Source organism: Brassica napus, chromosome C2, assembly GCF_020379485.1.
Source record: "Brassica napus cultivar Da-Ae chromosome C2, Da-Ae, whole genome shotgun sequence".
Lineage (NCBI taxonomy): Eukaryota > Viridiplantae > Streptophyta > Magnoliopsida > Brassicales > Brassicaceae > Brassica > Brassica napus.
The window spans coordinates 2,421,883-2,443,094 of NC_063445.1; the positions used below are offsets into that span (position 1 = coordinate 2,421,883).

Sequence of the window (21,212 nt, forward strand, 5' to 3'; positions counted from 1 at the left end):
TGTTGTTGTATAATTAATACTGTTCATTCTTTTTGATATAGTTGTATAAATCTTTGTTGTCGCTGTATGAATTTGTGATTAGGATTTCAGTTATAAGTCTAAAAATATTAAATTATTTACTTTTAAAATTTGCAAAATAATATTAGAGATTACAAAATTAGCAAAATAATTCTGCAATATTATGTTATGCAAAACAATATTTAATTCTAAACAACACATTATTCTGGGATATTTAAAAATGTCGAAGAGGTTCCACATGTTTCTTTAATAATATGATACCAAAATACATTTGGTTTATTTCATATTAATTATTTTAAAATAAAAAGCATATTCTACATAATAGGAAAAGCTACATTTGCAAACAATTATAATGATGAAATATATCTATAATAATAATGTATATATTTGTTATTATTAGAGTTTTGGATGAAAGTATGAAATTAATATAACAATACTAATAATGTTTTTATTCAAAATGAATTTCTAATTTCAGAATACCTCCTAGAGGTGGAGGATCTTGGGAGGATGGTTTGACCATGGTGTTGTGAGAGAACTGTTAATTTAACAAAATGAAGAATATGAAAACAAATAATCTTCGCACTTTCTAAACCACTCCTTAAACAAAAGAAATCACTTACACGGATTACTTTTCAAAAGAAAGAAAATGGCACAAATAGATAGGAATGAAAAGCGATGAGTGGATGGTGAAATTCTTCAAACTGTGAGGCGGTGGATCTGTGATTTTGAGATTACAATAGTTGATGTTATTTTGCAGGAAATATGTTTAATGTCGACAGTCATTTGACTTAATGGCATAATATATTTTATTTAATTCTCAATAAATGCATTAGATATTATTTGACTCATAATTTACAGTCAAATATGTGACCACACATATATATTGACAACATATACGAATCAGTATCCAGCTAATATTACATTTGCTTTAATTACATAAAGCCACTTTGTTATGACCTGGCATATTGATTGGTCATGATTATTTTGCCTATGTGGATAGCCTTAGGAAGCTAGAAATTAGCTTCTTTTATATAGTAGGATTAATGGATTTAGTTTATTTTAAAGTCAATAATTATATTTTATAAATAAAAATTTGTTTAGGTAATTAAAACATAACAAGTATGGTAAGATTTTTTTTTACAAACTTCTGAAATATTTATAAATTTGTCTTTGATGTCTTTTTTAAAAAAAAAAAATTTAATAGTTTAGTGCCTCTTGGTTAGTTTCTCAAATCTATTTTCTAGGTAATATCATATTAGTATATTAAAATGATTTGCTTTTTGTATTAAAATTAAATGTTCGTAATTCTGTTGTACAACTAAAATAAAGACAGCTGTAGAATTAATTTCTCAAATGTTTTTGGAAGTCTCAACAATTCTATATAAAAGCTCCCGGCTAAAAATGCCCTTAGAATCTCACCCGAAACTAAAAGGTTGATGATGCCCTTAAATTTATTTTCTTGGTAAAAATGTAGCCACTCATGTTTGACATCATTCAAAAGCCAATATGGTCTCTACTTATTCGTCTTGAGCAAAAAGTCTTGGTCAAAATATGTTTTTTAAAAAATTACGTAGATGAGAGCCATGAGACACTGCTCAGCAGGGCCTACTGCTCAGTACTCACTACAAGTCTACATCTTTCTCTGCTCTCTCCTCCGATCAGGCACCACCTATCTCACCTCATGAAAATGATTCATGATGGAATTATGGAGAAATGTATTATCTTATTTCGGTGTTCTCCCTTAATGATGTGCATATGATTCATGGGACTCATTTAATTGAGACCAGTGGCAGTGACAGAGCGAGAACATGATCGAATTTTGTTTCATTTTCATTTTATTTTTCTGAACTGATGAATATGTGTCAGAAAGGGGCAATGTGGCAAGGTTTCAAAGGCACTCTAGTTTAATACAAGTTGTTTTGAGTTTATCTAATTTACAAGTACATTTGTACATGCATGTGAGTTGTTTACAGCGACATGTTTGATCTTGATTTGATCTTCTTCTTCTAAAAACGACGTTATAAGACTCTAATCAGCCAGAAGATTTATAAAAATAATAATAAGCATTTGTTTTACGTACCCTAGTATTATTAATTTTATAAAAATAATAATAAGCATTTGTTTTACGTTGTATCTATTGATTATTGAACGTCCACTTTACGCCTAATAATAAGCATTTGTTTTACGTACCCAAGTTTTATTAATTTTATGCAATTTAGTTAGTAGAACAAACATTTTGAAAACATTTTCTGAAGCATATATTACTTACACGTGACGTCTTAACTCTTAAGTGATATCTCCTCCAGTTATTTAGGAACGTGCTATGTCCTAGTCATTGGAAAACCGAGTACCTTTCCTTTTTGATTTTCCTCGTTTCTTTCTTCTTTTTCTGAAACCTGAAGTATAGAATATTACTATGAGCTATAAAAGTAAATGAATATGAAGAGGAAGATGATGAAGCACATGCGAGCACATGAGTTATGTTTCGAACAACGTCAAAGCCATTAATGTCTCCATTCTGGCATATCTCAGTTCCTTCTAAATCTCTAGAAACATTTAATTAAACAACTGCCAAATGGCCCAAATCTCTGTATCGCGTTTACTCAAGCTGTCTCCAAACCTTTCATATTTATTAGGGCCGGTAATGAATTTTGAGAAACCTACCTCAATGGAAAGATAATTTAGAAAATACAACTTTAGAAAACGTTAAGGAAAGGCCAATCAAACGTAATTATTGATGTGTCTTCTTAATATCTTATGACAGACTACTATCGTTCGTGGAGGTGTGGCCAACGTGGATGCTATATGCAACGGTGATTAGGCTAGTGTCATAGTGTAGAAAATAGCTAAACGTGAACGAAATTAATTTTCTTTTGTTTTATAATTGTACTATTGACTCAAGTTTGAAAGAAGAGGTCGAATAAATTATGTATACATCATTATATGAGTTTAATATTATACGTGCTAATTAAATGTTAACAAGGACAAAGATCACATGCTCATCATCTGCAACGATAACATCTGACAATATATATTACAAAATGAAAACTAGTAGTAACTAGTTACTATTCTAACCAATTAAGTAGTATACAGTAGTCTGGAGAAAATAAAATAAGCTAGGATAATATAAACTGCTGTAGCTAAGCCACTTGAATGTTGTCTTCGTTACCAGTTCTAAATTAATCTTGTCTTCCACTCGCAGAAAATTGTTTTATTTTCATCCAAAACAACCATACAATATTAAATTGAAAGGTTCATCAGAAATTGATCCAATGATCAACTTTGGTTACGATCTTTCTATCCCTTTTGTCTCAATTCTTTTTTCTTTTATGGTTCTTCGTCTTATGGATTTTGATCTAATTGTGATGTACTAATTAAGCTTATGTATTAGTTGGGTCTGTTTTAGTTCCAGGGGATGTCTATTATCTGTTGGCTCTTCTTGGCTCAAAGAGTTTAGTGTTATCCGTTGGTTTTGGTTCCTAGAATTTTGAAACTCGCTACCTTTATGTAGTTTCTATGTGTATGATTATAGTGATGATTAATTGTAAACTTCAGATTATTTATTGCATTTTCTGAATTTTTATTGGTTTAAAATTATAAAAATAGATAATCACAAAAATTATACATTTTATAACTAAAATTTGATATGATTTATTAATATGTCTGAAAATTCTTAAATATACATATATTTTGAAACAGAGAGAATATTAATTAGTACAACCAGTCAGACATAAACAAACAAAACCATGTTATTACATCAGTAATGATCCCACTAATGAAATGACCTAAAAATAATTAGAAAGCTTGAAAACTGAAGGAGCATTCAAAAGATGTGACGTGGCAGTAAACGCGAAGGTTCAACGAAGCAATGTGATCAAGTAACGAGTATAAATACAACACCATAGTAGTTAAGTCGTTTCCATGTCAACAAGCCTTATGTAAGCTCCTTGGAGATAACAAAATACAACACTCTATAGGATCAGTCCTGTGATCAAAGCTCAATGGATGCTAAGAAGGCGGTAACGATAGTGTTCTGCAACGCCGTCGTTTTGCTCCTCGCCACCGTCGCCGCCCAAGCTTGTCTCCCCTCCGACAGAGCGGCGCTTCTCGAGTTCCGATCACACCTCAACGAGCCTTACATCGGCGTATTCAACTCGTGGAAAGGCCAAGACTGCTGCCACGGCTGGTACGGCGTGAGCTGCGACCCCACCAACCGCCGCGTCTCCGCCGTCACCCTCCGCGGAATCTCCGAGGAGCCGATTTTCCAGCGCGCGAAACGGAAAGGCGTCATGACCGGCTCCATCTCCCCGGCGATATGCGAACTCGCTCAGCTCTCCGGCGTCACCCTCTCCGACTGGGAAGGAATCTCCGGCGCGATTCCCGCCTGCATCACGAACCTCCCCGCCATGAGACACGTAGACCTCGTCGGAAACAAAATCTCCGGCGAGATTCCGGCGAACATCGGGAACCTCCTGAAGCTGACGGTTTTAAACCTCGCCGATAATCGGATCTCCGGCGCGATTCCGCCGTCGATCGCGAGGCTGCCGAGCTTAACGCATCTCGATCTGAGGAACAACGGTTTAACCGGAGTCATACCGGTATACATCGGCCGGCTAAAGATGCTGAGCCGGGTTCTATTAAGCGGTAACAAACTCTCGGGTCAAATACCCGAGTCTCTGACCCGGATCTACCGGTTAGCGGATCTCGAGCTCTCGATGAACAGGATCACAGGCCCGATCCCGCCTTCGTTGGGGAGAATGTCGGTGCTCGCGACGCTTAATCTCGACGGGAACTTGATCTCGGGGGAGATCCCGGGGAGTCTGATGACGTCATCGATCTCGAATTTGAATTTGAGCGGGAACCTTCTCGGTGGGAAGATACCGAACGCGTTTGGGCCGAGGTCGTACTTCACGGTGCTGGATCTCTCGAACAACCGTTTGCAGGGGGAGATTCCGGAGAGCATCACTACGGCGTCGTTTATTGGGCATTTAGACGTGAGTCATAACCAGCTGTGTGGGAAGATTCCGGCGGGATCTCCTTTTGATCATCTAGATGCGACGTCGTTTGGTTATAATAGGTGTCTGTGTGGAACGCCTCTTGGGGACTGTGGGAAATAATTAAACTAATCATTAAGAATTATATTTTGGGGAAATCAAAGCTTAAATACAATTATTTATGAGTGTGCGAGTGTAACTACTAGCCGCTTGAAAGGGGCAAGGCAATATATATATCCGCATTTGGTGTTTTTCTTTTAGACTTCTTCGTCTCTTATCTGCTTTGATTCTCGAACCTCTCGATGAGAGCAAGAAGATAAACTTAGAAAAATAAAAAAAATATTTACCGGTTGTTTAAATACTTGGACCCTGACAACGTTAGTGAGATTAGTATATTCACGATACCTCCTCATCCAGTGATCTGGTCTGAATATGCTTTTGAAAGCCAAGTTTGTATGACCATTTTGAACTAGACTTGTCTTATGGTTCGTCACTTGACAAAAGAACCCGTACATGAGTCCTTCTAATGGGTTTATGGGCTTTTATCGTGGAAAGTTCTTGCTTACCACCGAAACGCCATTATCAAAGTGGACTAAATAAGGCAAAATTAGTCTGATGGGCTTGCGTCCAATGTCAGTTGTGCATGGGTCGTTTTCTGGACGTGACACAAATAAATCCAGTTACTGCACGAACAAAAAAAAACTTAAAGATATTGACACTAATAGTGGTAGACATGGGTATAAAATCCGGAATCCGAGATCTGAACCGAACTCAAACTGAAAAACCCGATTTATTGATCTGAAATGTAAAAATATCCGAACGGACACGGATCCTGTAGGATGGTACGAAACATATCTGAACCCGAAGTGTTATTAACCGAACCCGAACGGGTAACCAGAGGCAGATCCAACAACTAAATTAGTATGGAGCACTAATGTAAAATATATTTAGAACACGGACATTGACATGAATTGTGGGTTAATTCTTCAGAAAAAAATAAAATTCAGCATGGGCCACATGCCCCACCCAAGCCTTTAATGGGTCTGCCCCTGGTAACCCCAAAAATCTAAAATTAATAATCAATATAAATATTTGAAATATATATAAGCATTTCAAATATTTAATTTAATATTTATGTTGATATGATATGGAACAAATAAACATTAAAATTTAAATAAATAGTATTTATTAGTTATAAGTAAGTACTTTATTAATTTTCTTGTTTAAATAACAAGTCTATTCTATTTATAAGGCAATGCATATTGTTTGTTTTTATGCTTGATTTAACATTTTATCTTTATTTATCAATTTGATTTGTGTTGGATTAAGTTCTATTCAATATTCAATTTAGGTGTTTTTCTTTATGCTTTGATTTTAAATTTTGTCTTTTATTTCAGATATATCCGAACCGAACCGATATAACACGAATCCAAACGATATAGATTACTTAATGGGTTTTAGATGTATTACAAATTAGAATTGAACCCGAAGTGTTATTATCCGAACCCGATCCGTATTTATAAAATATTAGAATGAAACCTAGGAGGTTGAACCCGAAAATCCGAAATACGCGATCCAAATTCGAACGGTTATCCGAACTCCCACACCTAAGTAGTGGTGGTCAGTCAAATGACTCAAATCACAAAACCATGAAACACTTTAACCCTTCAAATTAGTGATACTGTATAATGAAGTATCATCGATTCGCTAGTTCAATCATATTATCCAACAGTTACTTAATGATCACAGTAATTAAAAAGAAAATGTCATTCTCATAATCATAGGGTTAGAACTTAGAAGAGATTGCAACACTTTCTCACATAAAAATTCAGGATGGCGTTGTGTTTCGTCTCTGGAGCACGAATTTGTGACGAACTTTCTACATGTCTTACCCAAAAAAATGATCTAATGGTCAACAGTAATTTACCTCTTTGATCCATCGCTAAAAGGGCATTTGATATTACGTACGTAAACAATCAAAGTTTCTGATCAAATGACTCTATAAACCCAAAACAAAATCATCATCATATATATAGCCACAATTAGATTACATAAGTTTATTCATCAACGGTATAAGTGATGAAATGTGCTTTTCCCGATAAGTTTCATCATAAGCTTTGTAGAAAAACAAAAAGATACGATACAAAGAACATATGAATAACGTGCTGGAGAGGATTGCACAACACGTATTTGATGCTTTGAAGTTACTTGTGTATATATATACCGTACATGAGAGAATTACATAACAAGTATGTGATACAAAGTATGCTTTGAAGCATCCTATTAATTAAAGTTTTTATGGTTAGTGCTGATTCTTATAACTAATCGTAAGATTTAACTTAACTGCCATGTTATGTCAACCACCACTAGTTTGTTTTAATTTTCTCAGGACAGTATTTTTTGTTCTTTATCTGCCAAGCAATTATATTTAAAATCCTAAAGCAAAAAACACTATCCCGTCCGAATTCGTTTATTATTTAAATCTTTGTATGCTAAGGGCATCTCCGATCCCATTCTATTTTTTCCTCTAAAATAGAGTAAAAGTGAATATGAAATAGAAAATGCTCCAACTCAACTTCATATCTCACTCCATAATGAAGTTATGGAGTAATATTTTTTTTTTTTGTTCATCACTCCAGAACATTTTTACTTCATATTCACTTTTACTCCATTTTGGAGGAAAAAATGGAATTTTACATTGGAGATACTCTAAAAGAAGTAGTTAACACAAACGTTGCATAGGGTACAATGTTGAAGTAAGAGCTTCACTGATATATACTGTCGTACTGACAATGATGAAGTTAAGAACGTTCCTGAAACTGAAACATAGGAGCCGCGGTATTGGGATTGAAGCCAGGTCAACTAACACATGCGTTATGTTCACTAGAACGTTTCTTTGAACTTTTCTAAAAGAAACTTTACTAGTAAATGATTTACAACTGATTTTCTTTCCAACAACTCGTAATAATATCTTGGTGATTTTCTTATGCATATATAGATATGAAATTATGAAGTGTGTACAAGTGGGAAGAAAAAAGTAAACTCGTGTATCCTTTGCACTATACTCGAAAAAGAGACCTTTGGGCTGTTAACATTGACGTGTAGATAATGCTCCTTTCTTGAAGCAACAAACTACTAGACGTCATCGTATTATTCAGTGATTATACCTTAACTTTCAATAACCATATGGCTTTCCCAACGAAGATAATCTGATCCAATAAGTTGACGGCAGCAGATACCTTAACCCTAGATAAAACCACTAAACTGATCGGAATGTCCAAAAGATTTTTGTCCTCAAAATTGACAAATGACGAGTACATCTAACTAACCTTCCATCACTCACCATAACTACACAACAACTCTTTCAGTGTATATCGTTTCATTTATTTTTGATATTTAATATCCTTGTTTAGATCTACATACATACATAACATAATAATTGCACGCCAGTTTACATGGATATCGACCTTTCACGATTATATATAGTAGCATTTAGACTATCTAACCCAACTCTATATTTTCCTATAAAATAGATAAACTCTATTATAAAGATGAAATTTACTTTAATGTGTGTCTACATAATAATTTTTCTCTATTTTTTAGAGAAAAATTTAGAAAATTTTGTTTTTATCTCTATCTTTAGAATAAAAACATCATTTTTATATTCTCTTTTAAAAATAGAAGAGATCTATTATACAAACATACTAGCCTAGAACCCGCTTTTAACGGCTAAGTTTCATTTTTATTTGATTTACAAAATTAAAATCAAAATAATAATGCTAAATTTTAAGAGGGAAGATGAAAATGTTGTGTCTTATTTACAGTTGTACTCAATTAAAATCTCTAAATATAAACAAATATCCTATATAACAGGAAATCATTTTAGTAACTGAATTATAATAAATATATATATATATATATATATATATATATAATGTTCTAAATATTGTTATATGTTTTATTGGACTTTTTAAAATCTAATGACAACTATTTACCGGTAGATAAAAATATGACTCTAAATTAATAGATTAGATGTTGGAGTAAATTCATTTTATAATAAAAGTTACTATATTTTATAGAAAATATAGAGTTGAGTTGAAATGCTCCTATAATTCCTTTAGTTTTTATCTAACTATTATATGTAAGACTTATCAAACACTCATAATTTTATAGTTGACGTTGCCGAGGGAAATTACTCTTTAATTCTTTATGAATGTAATTGGCCAAAGAGAATCTTGAAATAAACCACCAGGAATATAGAATTCAATGAACTTTTACTACTACCAACTAGATTTTTTACCTTTAATAATTTAATTTAATTTTGCAATATTTTTTAAGAAAAAGACAAATTTCGTAAAAAATATTTTTATTAATATTGTTAAAATATTATTTGATTTCCTATTTACATTGTTTTAATAATTTTGTTATTTTTGAACTTAGCTATTTATTTGTTTGTATTATAAAAGTAAAATTAATGTTACTAAAGTATTTATAGTTTCTTATAAGTACATAATTTTAATATCACATAGATTTCTAAGTACATATACACTACTATACTATGCTATACACTACTATGAATACTTTATTAATAATTAGTTTTATTTTTTAATAATATTAAGATAATATAATATAAAATTGTTTTATATACATTTTTCTATGAAATTTATTTAAAGTGTGCTTTATTATTTTTCATAGTTATGTTTTTATACAATTTTACCATTTAAATAACTAATATTTAGATATCAGTTTGTTTGTATACGTAAATGTATAAATGTATTTATAAACATGTGTATATTGTTTCTTAATAAAAAAATTAAAAAGCGTCATATAGATTGTCCCATGTTTATTAACTAATACAACACAATTATAAATATTTTATTATAAGTTTATATGTATTTCTATTTGAATGACATAAAAGATTAATCCTTATGCAATATATCTAACTTTTTTGTATTTACCAAATTTTTAGCATGAATGTATTATTATATACTTATTTTATGCATATTTGTATTTAAAATACTCTTATTTAATTCTTTTAAATGCATATCTAATAGTTTTATACGTATATTTAGGTCTAAATCATAATAAATATTTTGATAAAATTTAAATAATAGTAACTATCTGTTTGTTAGATATAAGAAAAGGAGAAAAATATATATATATATATATATATATATATAAAATTTATGCTAATATTAAGTAATATTTTATTTATTAAAATAAAAAATAAAAACCTAAAAAATTAAATATATCTCCTACTTGATTTAGTTACAATATAAATTAGTGGTGGGATTATGATGTTTTAGCGGTTCACAAAATGTTTTCCCCGATTGAGAAGTTACTTTTCTCGGAAAAGGGTTACCATGTACTTCGATTTATTATTATTAGTGACCTAATTTAAAAAAAAAAAATTTTAGATAATAAAAAAATTTAGGTATCTTTCATAAAAACATGTTTGGTTAGTTAAATGAATATTTGGATTATGACTTTTTAAAAATAATTGTCTCAAAATTTATTAAAATCTAATTGTGGATGAGTAAATAACTATGTTAATTTATTTAATTGATAAAAGGCAATTCAAAAGCATATAAACAAACTGTTTAATCAACAATATGTGTATTAATTGTGGATTATTTTTACCACATTTTATTTTTAATAGAACTTTGTAAGCTTATTATAAGCCGAAACTGAATTGGCCCGGTAAGAAAGAAACGAAAATTGACCAATGTTTTAGGAACCTTTTATAATCTATTATAAAATTAGATGATTTTTTAGCCAACACCAATATAAAAATACTAAAATTTTATTTTTTACTTATTTGATTAGGTTAATTATTTTAATATTAATTATATATTTTATTTTTATGTATATGCTATTTTATGTTCTGACATATTTTATGAATTTTTAAAATATATTTTAGTGTTATGTTTTAAGATAGTTAGCATATATATCAAGTTAGTTAATTTTAGTTCATATTTTGAAATTAATTTATAGATTTACTTTAGAAATATTAAGATTTATAAAAATATTAAACAATGATACTGATTTGGAATATTTTTCGTATTTTTATTTATATAATATGTTAACCATTTTTACACCGTGACGTGGCAAAAGCCCCACCTCGGTTTTCTAGTTCTATAAGTAATATATAAAATGGTGATTAACATATTTTTCTTGGTGCTTCAAGATAATATATGGATATTCTCAATAATTTACGGCATCAAATTATATATAGTATATGTTATTTGTGAATATTTTCAGTTATTTCTGTTTTTTAAAGCATATAGTCCATATCATATTAAAAGTTACATACATAATTATATTTTTAGTAATAATATGCGATCAATACCAATTCCTATAAGGTACGTGAACAATCTCTTATTATATTAAGTTTTCAATAATTAACTACAAATATAAATCAAACTTTAAAGATAAGTTTTACACTTTTTAATTTATCTTTTTATAGTTTTGTGCTGATTTTTATTTATTTTTACATACGTGATTATTTATAAATATGTTTTTTAAAACTTTGTTTCTTTTTGAATATTTTTATTTTTGTTAATTTTTTGTTTAATTTCAAATATGTAATTATTTTATATATCAAGTTAATTATCTTTAATAATATTTTTATTTACTTTATCAAATTAAGATGCTGACTTTTATATTATTATAATGATATTTTTAAATTCTATGTGAACACTTAAGTAATATATATCCTCAATTTTGAAATCATATGTTATTTAGATTCATATGTAATGAAAAAATGATTTAGATTTACATTGTCTTTATTATTTGAAATCCTTATATTTTTAAGATTATTTTTGTTACTTAATTTTATGTTGATCTTCCAAATATTTATTTCTTATAATAAACTGATTCTTTTAGTTATTTGGCAATTTTGCTTACAAAATTTATTATTGATATTTTTTTGAAAGAAATAGCTTTCATTTTGAAATTATATTTTGTTAGATTCATATGTAATGAAAAGTGCTTTAGATTCATATTGTTTTTATTATTTTAAAATCTTGTATTCTTTAAGATTTTTTTTGTTAGTTGATTTTATGTTGGTCTTTCAAAAGTTTACTTTATATATCAAATTGATTCCTTTAATAATTTTACATTTTCACTAAATTGAATAGTAGTTTCCTTTTTATTTTGAAATAAACATTTTTTGAAAATCTTGAAATTTTTAAAATAATAATTAAAATGGTAATTTGACATATTTTGGTGCTTTAAAATAATATGTGGATATTCTCAATGATTTATTGCATAAAATTACATATAGTACATATTTTTGTTGAATATTTTCAGTAGTATATAACCTAAATTTTGTAAATCAAGTGTTTTAGATTTATATAGTTATAATTGTTTGAAAGTATTGCATTTTTAAATTAACTATTATATTTGTTTGCTATTTTTATGTTAATTTTCGGAAATTTATTTTATATAGTATAGATTTGTACATGATGTTTTTAACTTTGTAAGTTTAACTTATTTGATAATTATTTATATTTTATTTTGAAATAAAAAATTTCGGAATATTAACATTTTTAGAAATACCAAATTAAAAAACGATTTGGTATATTTTTGGTGCTTTAAAATAATATGTGAACATTCTCAATGATTTATAATATCAACTTATATATAGTATATGTTAGTTTCAATATTTTCAATAGTATATAACCTAAACTTTGAAAATCATGAGTTTAAATTTAGATTTATATAGTTATACTTGTTTGAAAGTCTTGGATTTTAAAATTAATTATTATTTTCGTTATTTATTTTTTAATTTTTAAAAAATATTAAACATTATGTTAACTTAATATAGTATTTATATTTTTGTAAATTTACCTTATTCGATATTGATTTATATTTTAGTTTGAAATAAACATTTTTTGGTAATATTAACATTTTTAAAAATAGTAAACTTAAATAATAATTTGTCATACTACGATTGGTCGTTTAAATCCTACGTGGACGCTCTCGATGGCTTATAGCCTCAACTTTTATATATTATATAGTATAGATTTGTACATGATGTTTTTAACTTTGTAAGTTTAACTTATTTGATAATTATTTATATTTTATTTTGAAATAAAAAATTTCGTAATAAAAAATTTCGTAATATTAACATTTTTAGAAATACCAAATTGAAAAACGATTTGGTATATTTTTGGTGCTTTAAAATAATATGTGAACATTCTCAATGATTTATAATATCAACTTATATATAGTATATGTTAGTTTGAATATTTTCAATAGTATATAACCTAAACTTTGAAAATCATGAGTTTAAATTTAGATTTATATAGTTATACTTGTTTGAAAGTCTTGTATTTTTAAATTAATTATTCTTTTCGTTATTTATTTTATAATTTTCGAAAAATATTAAACATTATGTTAACTTAATATAGTATTTATATTTTTGTAAATTTACCTTATTCGATATTGATTTATATTTTAGTTTGAAATAAACATTTTTAAAAATAGTAAACTTAAATATTAATTTGTCATACTACGATTGGTCGTTTAAATCCTATGTGGATGCTCTCGATGGCTTATAGCCTCAACTTTTATATAGCATAGATTACAAGATTATATAATTAGGTTGAAAGAGTCTTCGCTTGTGGAAGAAGAAAACCCGTAATACATAATTTCTCCACATACTAAAACAAAGACACTACTACAAGAACACTATTTCAACCAAAAATAATTATACGCAATTGGCTAGCTAAAGAATCATTTATTGTTTGTGTAGTCTATAGTTGTTATCTAGAGGCATTTATGCGATGCATATGTAGTTTTTAGTTGTAACTATTGATACTGCTTACTTTAAAAAGCAGTGATATAAATTCCTATTTCTCTTCAACAACATGCAATAACACAAACCACATGCCTTGTTCTCTTGATATGAATTGCGTAGTTTGATATGCATGATTTTTATGAATATTTATCTCTGCAAGTCATTTTACAAGATGAGCTTCTTAGGTAGATTTGTTCTTATCTAATATCAAGCCATCTCTTGATTTTGTTCTCTCTATACCTACTATCTCTCTATGCCTTACTAAAACGTAGAAGCAACCTTCACAGACCAGAAGATCTACAAGAGCCATCGATTGGTAAAATGTAGAGGAATCATTAGTTACTTTCATAAGAAAAAGTCACACAACATATAACTTTAGTAAAGTTAAAAAAAAAAAGAGATTTAGCAAAAAAAAATAACAACTATTTATTTAATTAGAAATAACTCACATGTCACCCTATTCCAGTTGTATATATCCAGCTGTGCTCCAATCATTCAAGAAAATAATTAGTAAATTAGTTTCTTTTCTTTTGTCAACTGTAACTTAGTTTCATTTTGTCAACCTAGTATATGTTCCTTTTTGTCTAAAAATTAGCAGTTAAAATAAGTTGGAATTATTCCTAACACTATAATAAAGTTTAAGAATGTAACTTATTTTTTAATCTAAGCCAGTAACACAACATAAGCATAATTCTTTTTGTATCAATTTTAACGCCACGTACGCGAATTAGTTAAAGTACAGGCAATTCTCCTAAATAGACAATTTTCAAGTTTTGTCCACAAAAATAGACCATAATGAGGAAAATGACCAAAATATTTTATTTAATAGGTAAAATGTCACTAATACCATAGATATAAAAAAATAAAATAAAAATAAAAAAAATAAAAAAAATAAAAAAATAAATATAGTTTTAGATTATATGTTTTCAAATTCGATTTTTTTTATAAATTTTTTATTTTTTTGAAAAAAAAGTTTTATTTTTTTTTCAAATTTTCTTTTTGTAATTCGAAAATACTTTTTGAAACTATTTCTAAAATTTTTATTTTCAAATTTTGAATATTTATTTTTTATTTTATAAAATTTTAAATCTCAATCCCAAATTCCCACCCATTAACTCTAAACCCTAAGGTTTGAATTAGTTAACACTAGGGGTATAAATGTATATTTAACCTTTTAATAAAACATTTCAGTCATTTTTCTCTTTATGCTCTATTTTTTTGACCAAAACTTTTTTAGTGCTATCTTAAGGTATTTCTGTACCATTTATCTATTACTTTATTTGTTGACAAAAAAAATACTTTATTTATTTATTTATTTATTTTTTCTACACTCCACCACTATCTTCTTCTGTGCAACCAAAACCCGTTCCTCTCTCTCTCTCTCTCCTTCCCATTTTCCCTAATCAGCGATTTAGGGAAGGAAAAACATAATTGATCACTAAAACTGAGAAAAAACAATAATATTTGTTTAATCGTTAATGGTATGTGCCTTTTGTTTAGTAGTGCATTCTTCATCTCGAGAAAAAAAAACAGAGACATCTTTCATCGAAACAGAGTCCATTCCAAAAAAACCAGACAGCGAAAACGACAAAGCATCCGTGACCTCCTCTCCTCCTTCCTCCATTCTCTTACATCCTTTTGTTTTTTTTTGTTTTTGTGGCAGACATTGCTTAATCCTTCAAAAGTCTTTTACTTTACCACGCTTTATAAATATCCCCATCTCATTACTCTTTCTCTTACAACGATCTCTAACTGTTATTATTAAATGGGTTTAGAATCTTTTCATTCTCTTCTTCGAATCTGAATCTGGGTTTTCATTTTGATCATTAAAAATTCTTTTCTTTTCTCTAAAACACTTGCAGAAAAAAAACAGAGATGAAGTCTGGTTTCATCGTAACGATAGCGATTGCGTTACTACTACACATAACCTTTCTTGTTTCTCTAGCAAAAGAGTGTACAAACACTCCTTCGCAGCTCTCATCACACACTTTCCGCAACGAGCTTCTCCGATCAAACAACGAATCTCTCAAAACAGAGCTGTTCTCTCATTACCATCTCACGCCAACCGATGACTCAGCTTGGTCTAGTTTGCTACCGCGCAAGATGCTTAGAGAAGAGGAAGATGAGTACAGCTGGACCATCATGTATCGTAAGATCAAGAACTCGGATGATAACGCATCCGGTAGCTTCTTAAAGGACGTTTCCTTGCACGACGTTAGGCTTGATCCGAGCACCTTCCAGTGGAGGGCTCAGCAGACGAATCTTGAGTATCTGTTGATGCTGGATGTTGATGGTTTGAGTTGGAGTTTCCGTAAAGCTGCTGGTCTTGTTGCTCCTGGTGTTCCTTATGGAGGTTGGGAGGGACCTGATAGTGAACTCCGTGGACATTTTGTTGGTAATATAAAGCTGATTCTTTTCTCCAATTCAATTTCAGTTTCTTGATCTGTGTTTTTTATAGTATGGAATTAAAAAAATAGGTTTATAGATTTTGATTTTTGGTATTAGCAATGGTTGTTAGGAGCTTTATATGAGATTATTGATTAAAGGACGCCTAGACTGATTTTTTGAGCGTATAGACCAAATAATTATTCTAGAAATTTTTTTTTATTTAGATCTGATTTGCTGACTAGTCGGACGTCTAGGTGCCGCCTACACCGATTTTTAGAACATATATTAGAATGCATAGACCCTATAAAGATTCTCACCTTAAACATTTGCATACACTTAAAAGGATCTTACTGTTTTTTTTTTTAAGGTCACTACTTGAGTGCAACAGCTTACATGTGGGCAAGTACTCATAATGAAACTCTCAAGGAGAAGATGTCTGCTCTTGTCTCAGCTTTATCTGCTTGCCAGGAGAAGGTTGGCACTGGTTATCTCTCTGCTTTCCCTTCGAGCTTTTTCGACCGGTTTGAAGCTATAAAGCCTGTCTGGGCTCCATACTACACCATTCACAAGGTGAATACTCATACATCTGAGATGCTTGTGATGTTTTGTATAAAAAAAGGTTTCTAACTTTATGTCTAAATTTTGATAGATTTTAGCCGGCTTGGTGGATCAGTACAAGTTGGCTGGGAACAGTCAAGCTCTGAAAATGGCAACATGGATGGCTGATTACTTCTACATCCGTGTTCGCAATGTGATAAAGATGTACAGCGTTGAAAGACATTGGCAATCACTAAACGAGGAGACTGGTGGCATGAATGATGTTCTCTATCAGATATACAGCATCACTGTGAGTTTCAAAACTCTTATCAGACTCCTCCTTAGATTATCTACATCTAGCTTTTGTGTCATATCAATAGTTTTATTGGACTGTTGCAGGGAGACTCCAAGTATTTGCTGCTCGCACATCTCTTTGACAAGCCTTGCTTTCTTGGAGTGCTTGCTATCCAGGCTGATGATATAAGTGGATTCCACTCTAACACACATATTCCCATTGTGGTTGGTTCCCAACTTCGGTATGAAATCACTGGTGATCCACTTCATAAGGTACTGAATCATACATAATCTTGAAAAGTGTGAGATTTTTATAAGGAAAACATTTATTTTTTTCTTGATTCTGATATCTGCATTTACAGGAAATCTCAATGTTCTTTATGGATATAGTCAATGCTTCCCACAGCTATGCGACCGGAGGAACATCAGTCGGCGAATTCTGGTAATAGTACTAACATGACCTGATGTTAGAATTATTAGAGACAAAGTCTCCCACATCGGAAGTTGGATATAATATTATTTGAGATCTCTTCCAACTTTCGATGTGGGAGACTTTGTCTCTAATAAGAGTTTGTTTCATTTTGACACTATTTTGGTTTTAACTCTAAAACATTATCTGGAAATGTTTAACATTAGGCAAGATCCAAAGAGATTGGCGACTTCGCTGCAGACTGAAAACGAGGAATCATGTACTACTTATAACATGCTCAAAGTAAGCATCATTTAAATATTTGTTTTTGTTTTCTTTTTATTTAGCTCAAGGTTACATATTAAATTAATACAATTTTCAGGTGTCTAGGAATCTGTTCAGGTGGACAAAAGAAGTTAGTTATGCAGACTATTACGAGCGCGCTTTGACAAACGGTGTGCTTGGGATTCAAAGGGGAACCGAGCCCGGACGGATGATATACATGCTCCCATTGGGTAAAGGTGTTTCTAAAGCCGTGACTTATCACGGTTGGGGAACACCTTATGATGCCTTCTGGTGTTGCTATGGCACTGGTAACTTCTTAACTACACTCATCTGGTATTGATTTACTCACACAAACTTATAGATTTTGATGGTTCTGTTTTGGTTTCTGTTCATAGGAATTGAATCTTTCTCAAAACTTGGAGATTCTATATATTTTCAAGAAGATGGAGAGTCTCCAGCTCTCTATGTCACACAATATATATCAAGCACACTAGATTGGAAGTCTTCTGGTGTTTCGCTATCTCAGACAGTTAAACCGGTTGTGTCATGGGATCCGTACATGCGTGTGACATTCACTTTCTCTTCTTCCAAAGGGGTAAAATCTTTTGGCATAAACCAGATGAAACTCTGTTCATGTGAATAGGGAGTCTGATGGATCTGATTTTCTTGCAGGTGATAGGGAAGGAGTCCACTTTGAATTTAAGGATACCTGTTTGGACAAACTCTGAAAGTGCTAAAGTCTCTTTGAATAAACAATCCTTGAAAGTACCAGCTTCAGGTAATTTAACATTCTGTATTGTAACCAGTGTTCTGAAAATCGGTCCGGCGGCAAATCGGAACAAAACGAAATGACTTATTCAGAACTACCTTTTAAGAAGTCGGTTTAGGTGTGAAAAAAATCGGTCTAGACGTCCGCCTAATCAATAATCTCATAATAAAGTGTCTAACTAGCGCCTAGCAATTTCTTGAACATTGATTATAACACAAAATCGGTTTCTATATTTTAAGAACAAAACCAGCTCTAGGTGTCCTTTGTTTCTGTTTATAGTCTCTAGAATGTTTAAATGAGAATCATATTGGAGCTACCTTTTGCTTTGCAGGTAACTTTCTATCCATCAAACAGAACTGGAAATCAGGAGATCAAGTAACTATGGAGCTACCCTTGAGTATCAGAACAGAAGCTATAAAAGGTATAGCCACTGGTCTGCATCTTCTGATTACTATGTCTTTACTTTGACAAGTTATAAGTAGCAGGATACTAGATGCATTGTACAACTCTGTTCTGACAACATAAACTGATTTTTTTATCAGATGATAGGCCAGAGTACGCATCTCTTCAGGCCATACTCTATGGCCCTTACTTGTTAGCTGGACTCACGAGCAGGGAATGGAGTATCACAACTCAGGCTAAAGATAACATATGGATAAGCTCTATACCTGAAACACACAACAGTCACCTTGTCACACTCTCACAACAATCTGGAAACGTATCTTACGTCTTGTCAAATAACAACCAAACCATAACTATGGAAGTTACACCTGCCCCGGGGACACAAACCGCTGTTGCAGCAACTTTCAGGCTCGTGGCTGCTGATGATTCCAAAGGAGGGATATCATCAGGTCCAGAGGAGTTAATTGGAAGCCAGGTTATGATCGAACCGTTTGACTTCCCTGGAATGCTTGTGACGCAAGCAACTGATAGCTCCCTTGCGGTTCAAGGTTCTTCTTCTAGTGACAAAGAAGCCTCGAGGTTTCGTTTAGTTGCTGGAGTTGATGGGAAGCAGGGGAGTGTTTCTTTAATGCTAGAGGGCAAGAAGGGTTGTTATGTGTACAGTGATCAAACCCTTAAGCCGGGGATGAAACTGAAGCTCAAGTGTGATTCTGATGCGAGTGATGAGAAGTTTAAAGAGGCATCAAGCTTTGTGTTAAGGAAAGGGATGAGTCAATACAATCCTATGAGCTTTGTGATGAATGGAGTGCAGAGGAACTTTGTGTTATCTCCATTGTTCAGCTTAAGAGATGAAACATACAATGTGTACTTCAGTTTACAAACTTGAAGAAATATATACTTAAAAAAAGCTCCTTTAAGTAATGTGGAAGAAAAATAAGAAAATTGTTATGGAATTAGCTGTAAGGGTTGTGTTTAGATGTTTAGTTTGTTAGGTGGTTTGTGTTATGTAATTTAATCCACAAATGTATGTTGCAAGTTACTATAAATATATAAAGTTTTTTTTCACAAATTTGCATGAGAATTTATTTAACATCTTTTATTTTATTGTTCATCAATGTAATGATTCTTAAAAAAAAACAGAACAGACTAGGTTGCAGTCTTCAGCCAGTGAAAACTAAAATTGTACTAAACTGTTTTTTATTTTTCACAATAGTATTTTATTAGAAGATGACAAAACTGTTTCATGCGTTTATTCAATTGAGATTATATACACTAACAAAGCTAATCAATTCAAAAACCCTGAAAATAAGGTAACATTCGGACAAACAAAACCCAGGACCTGGAAACTGTAAAACGTGTTACAAACTTATAAGTGAACTACGGGAAAAACAGCAGATGTAATCTATGGAGAAGTAAAGGGAACATGGTTATGATGGAGAGGGTCGGATCCAGTGGGAACTCGTCTTTCTTCAACATCATAAGCGGATCCAACATCAATCTCCTTCTCCTGTGTTGTCCAAAATTATATTTAATGATATGTTTTATTCATCAAAATCGAAATGAAAGTATAAACAATATATTATATCCCTACGTTGAATACAAAACGAGTATCAAAAGAACGCTAGAAACAAAACTATGTTTCACCTTTTTCATGGCGTTCATATCTTCCGTTTCTCCTAACCAAAAGAACGCTAGAAACAAAAGAAAACAGACGAGTCATTTCATAGAAACCAAGGATCGAGAAAAGATTAAAAAAATATATTCTTAGAGAGTGACTTACATTTTGTAGAAGAAGAGTGAGCAAGTGGGCATTGAAGAAGGAAGACGGAGAAGAAGAAGATGATTGTGATGAGAAGGCTTCCCTTGTATCTCATGGCCGCCATTTTCAAAAACAAAATGAAAAAACCTCCCTTTGTTGAAGAAAGAAGTGACAGAGAGTGAGCGTGTCAAGAGGTGTCGTCTAATTAATAAAGTTTAAGTTCCGGTTTTGCCCTCGTCATGATGTGGAGCGGATGGGCGTATCCGTCATTTTAAACTTTTAATCCGTCACTTTAACCTGTACGGACGATGATTACCGTTTACAGGCTGGAACGAGTCAGACAAATATTCATTCTCGTACAAATGTCGTGGAGCTGGTTTTAGACGCCACGTTGCTGCTTGTTTATTTATTCTTTAGCGGAGTTAGTGGGCTTTCATGTTGGCCCATTTATGAAACAAAGTCGGGCTTCTTTCCATTATAGTTAAGAGAGCCCATTTTAGAAGTAGAAGTAGAACGAAATATCAAATCATTTAAAGAGATGAACAAAAACATCT

General features: G+C 31.2%; 3 protein-coding genes across 3 annotated transcripts; 2 read left to right on the top strand and 1 right to left on the bottom strand.

The window, feature by feature from the left end:
* Nucleotides 1-3,835: 3,835 nt before the first annotated feature.
* On the top strand, nt 3,836-5,274 carry LOC125581435 (DNA damage-repair/toleration protein DRT100-like). Its single transcript, XM_048746850.1, has one exon. The coding sequence runs from the start codon at nt 4,020-4,022 to the stop codon at nt 5,133-5,135; it is 1,116 nt and encodes a 371-aa protein (XP_048602807.1). The 5' UTR covers nt 3,836-4,019; the 3' UTR covers nt 5,136-5,274.
* Nucleotides 5,275-15,271: 9,997 nt separating this feature from the next.
* BNAC02G04430D lies at nt 15,272-19,968 on the top strand. The gene is made up of 11 exons (XM_013850594.3): nt 15,272-16,210; nt 16,571-16,773; nt 16,853-17,050; nt 17,140-17,307; nt 17,397-17,476; nt 17,671-17,746; nt 17,826-18,036; nt 18,124-18,323; nt 18,401-18,506; nt 18,829-18,918; nt 19,040-19,968. Exons 1-11 carry the CDS (start codon nt 15,691-15,693, stop codon nt 19,783-19,785), a joined length of 2,598 nt encoding a protein of 865 aa, XP_013706048.2. The 5' UTR covers nt 15,272-15,690; the 3' UTR covers nt 19,786-19,968.
* LOC106410102 (CLAVATA3/ESR (CLE)-related protein 40) lies at nt 19,731-21,151 on the bottom strand. Its single transcript, XM_013850596.3, has 3 exons — nt 20,680-21,151; nt 20,544-20,590; nt 19,731-20,406 (listed from the first exon to the last, which is right to left on the bottom strand). Exons 1-3 carry the CDS (start codon nt 20,780-20,782, stop codon nt 20,302-20,304), a joined length of 255 nt encoding a protein of 84 aa, XP_013706050.1. The 5' UTR covers nt 20,783-21,151; the 3' UTR covers nt 19,731-20,301.
* Nucleotides 21,152-21,212: the final 61 nt, after the last annotated feature.

Bases quoted from the DNA above. Each gene is read 5' to 3' on its own strand.
- LOC125581435 (XM_048746850.1), top strand. From the start codon at position 4,020: ATGGATGCTAAGAAGGCGGTAACGATAGTGTTCTGCAACGCCGTCGTT.
- BNAC02G04430D (XM_013850594.3), top strand. From the start codon at position 15,691: ATGAAGTCTGGTTTCATCGTAACGATAGCGATTGCGTTACTACTACAC. The intron at 18,324-18,400 runs GTAAAATCTTTT...ATTTTCTTGCAG, and splicing joins CTTTCTCTTCTTCCAAAGGG to GTGATAGGGAAGGAGTCCAC. The intron at 18,507-18,828 runs GTAATTTAACAT...TTTGCTTTGCAG, and splicing joins CTTGAAAGTACCAGCTTCAG to GTAACTTTCTATCCATCAAA.
- LOC106410102 (XM_013850596.3), bottom strand. From the start codon at position 20,782: ATGGCGGCCATGAGATACAAGGGAAGCCTTCTCATCACAATCATCTTC. The intron at 20,591-20,679 runs GTAAGTCACTCT...TTTTGTTTCTAG, and splicing joins TCACTCTTCTTCTACAAAAT to CGTTCTTTTGGTTAGGAGAA. The intron at 20,407-20,543 runs GTGAAACATAGT...TGGACAACACAG, and splicing joins ATATGAACGCCATGAAAAAG to GAGAAGGAGATTGATGTTGG.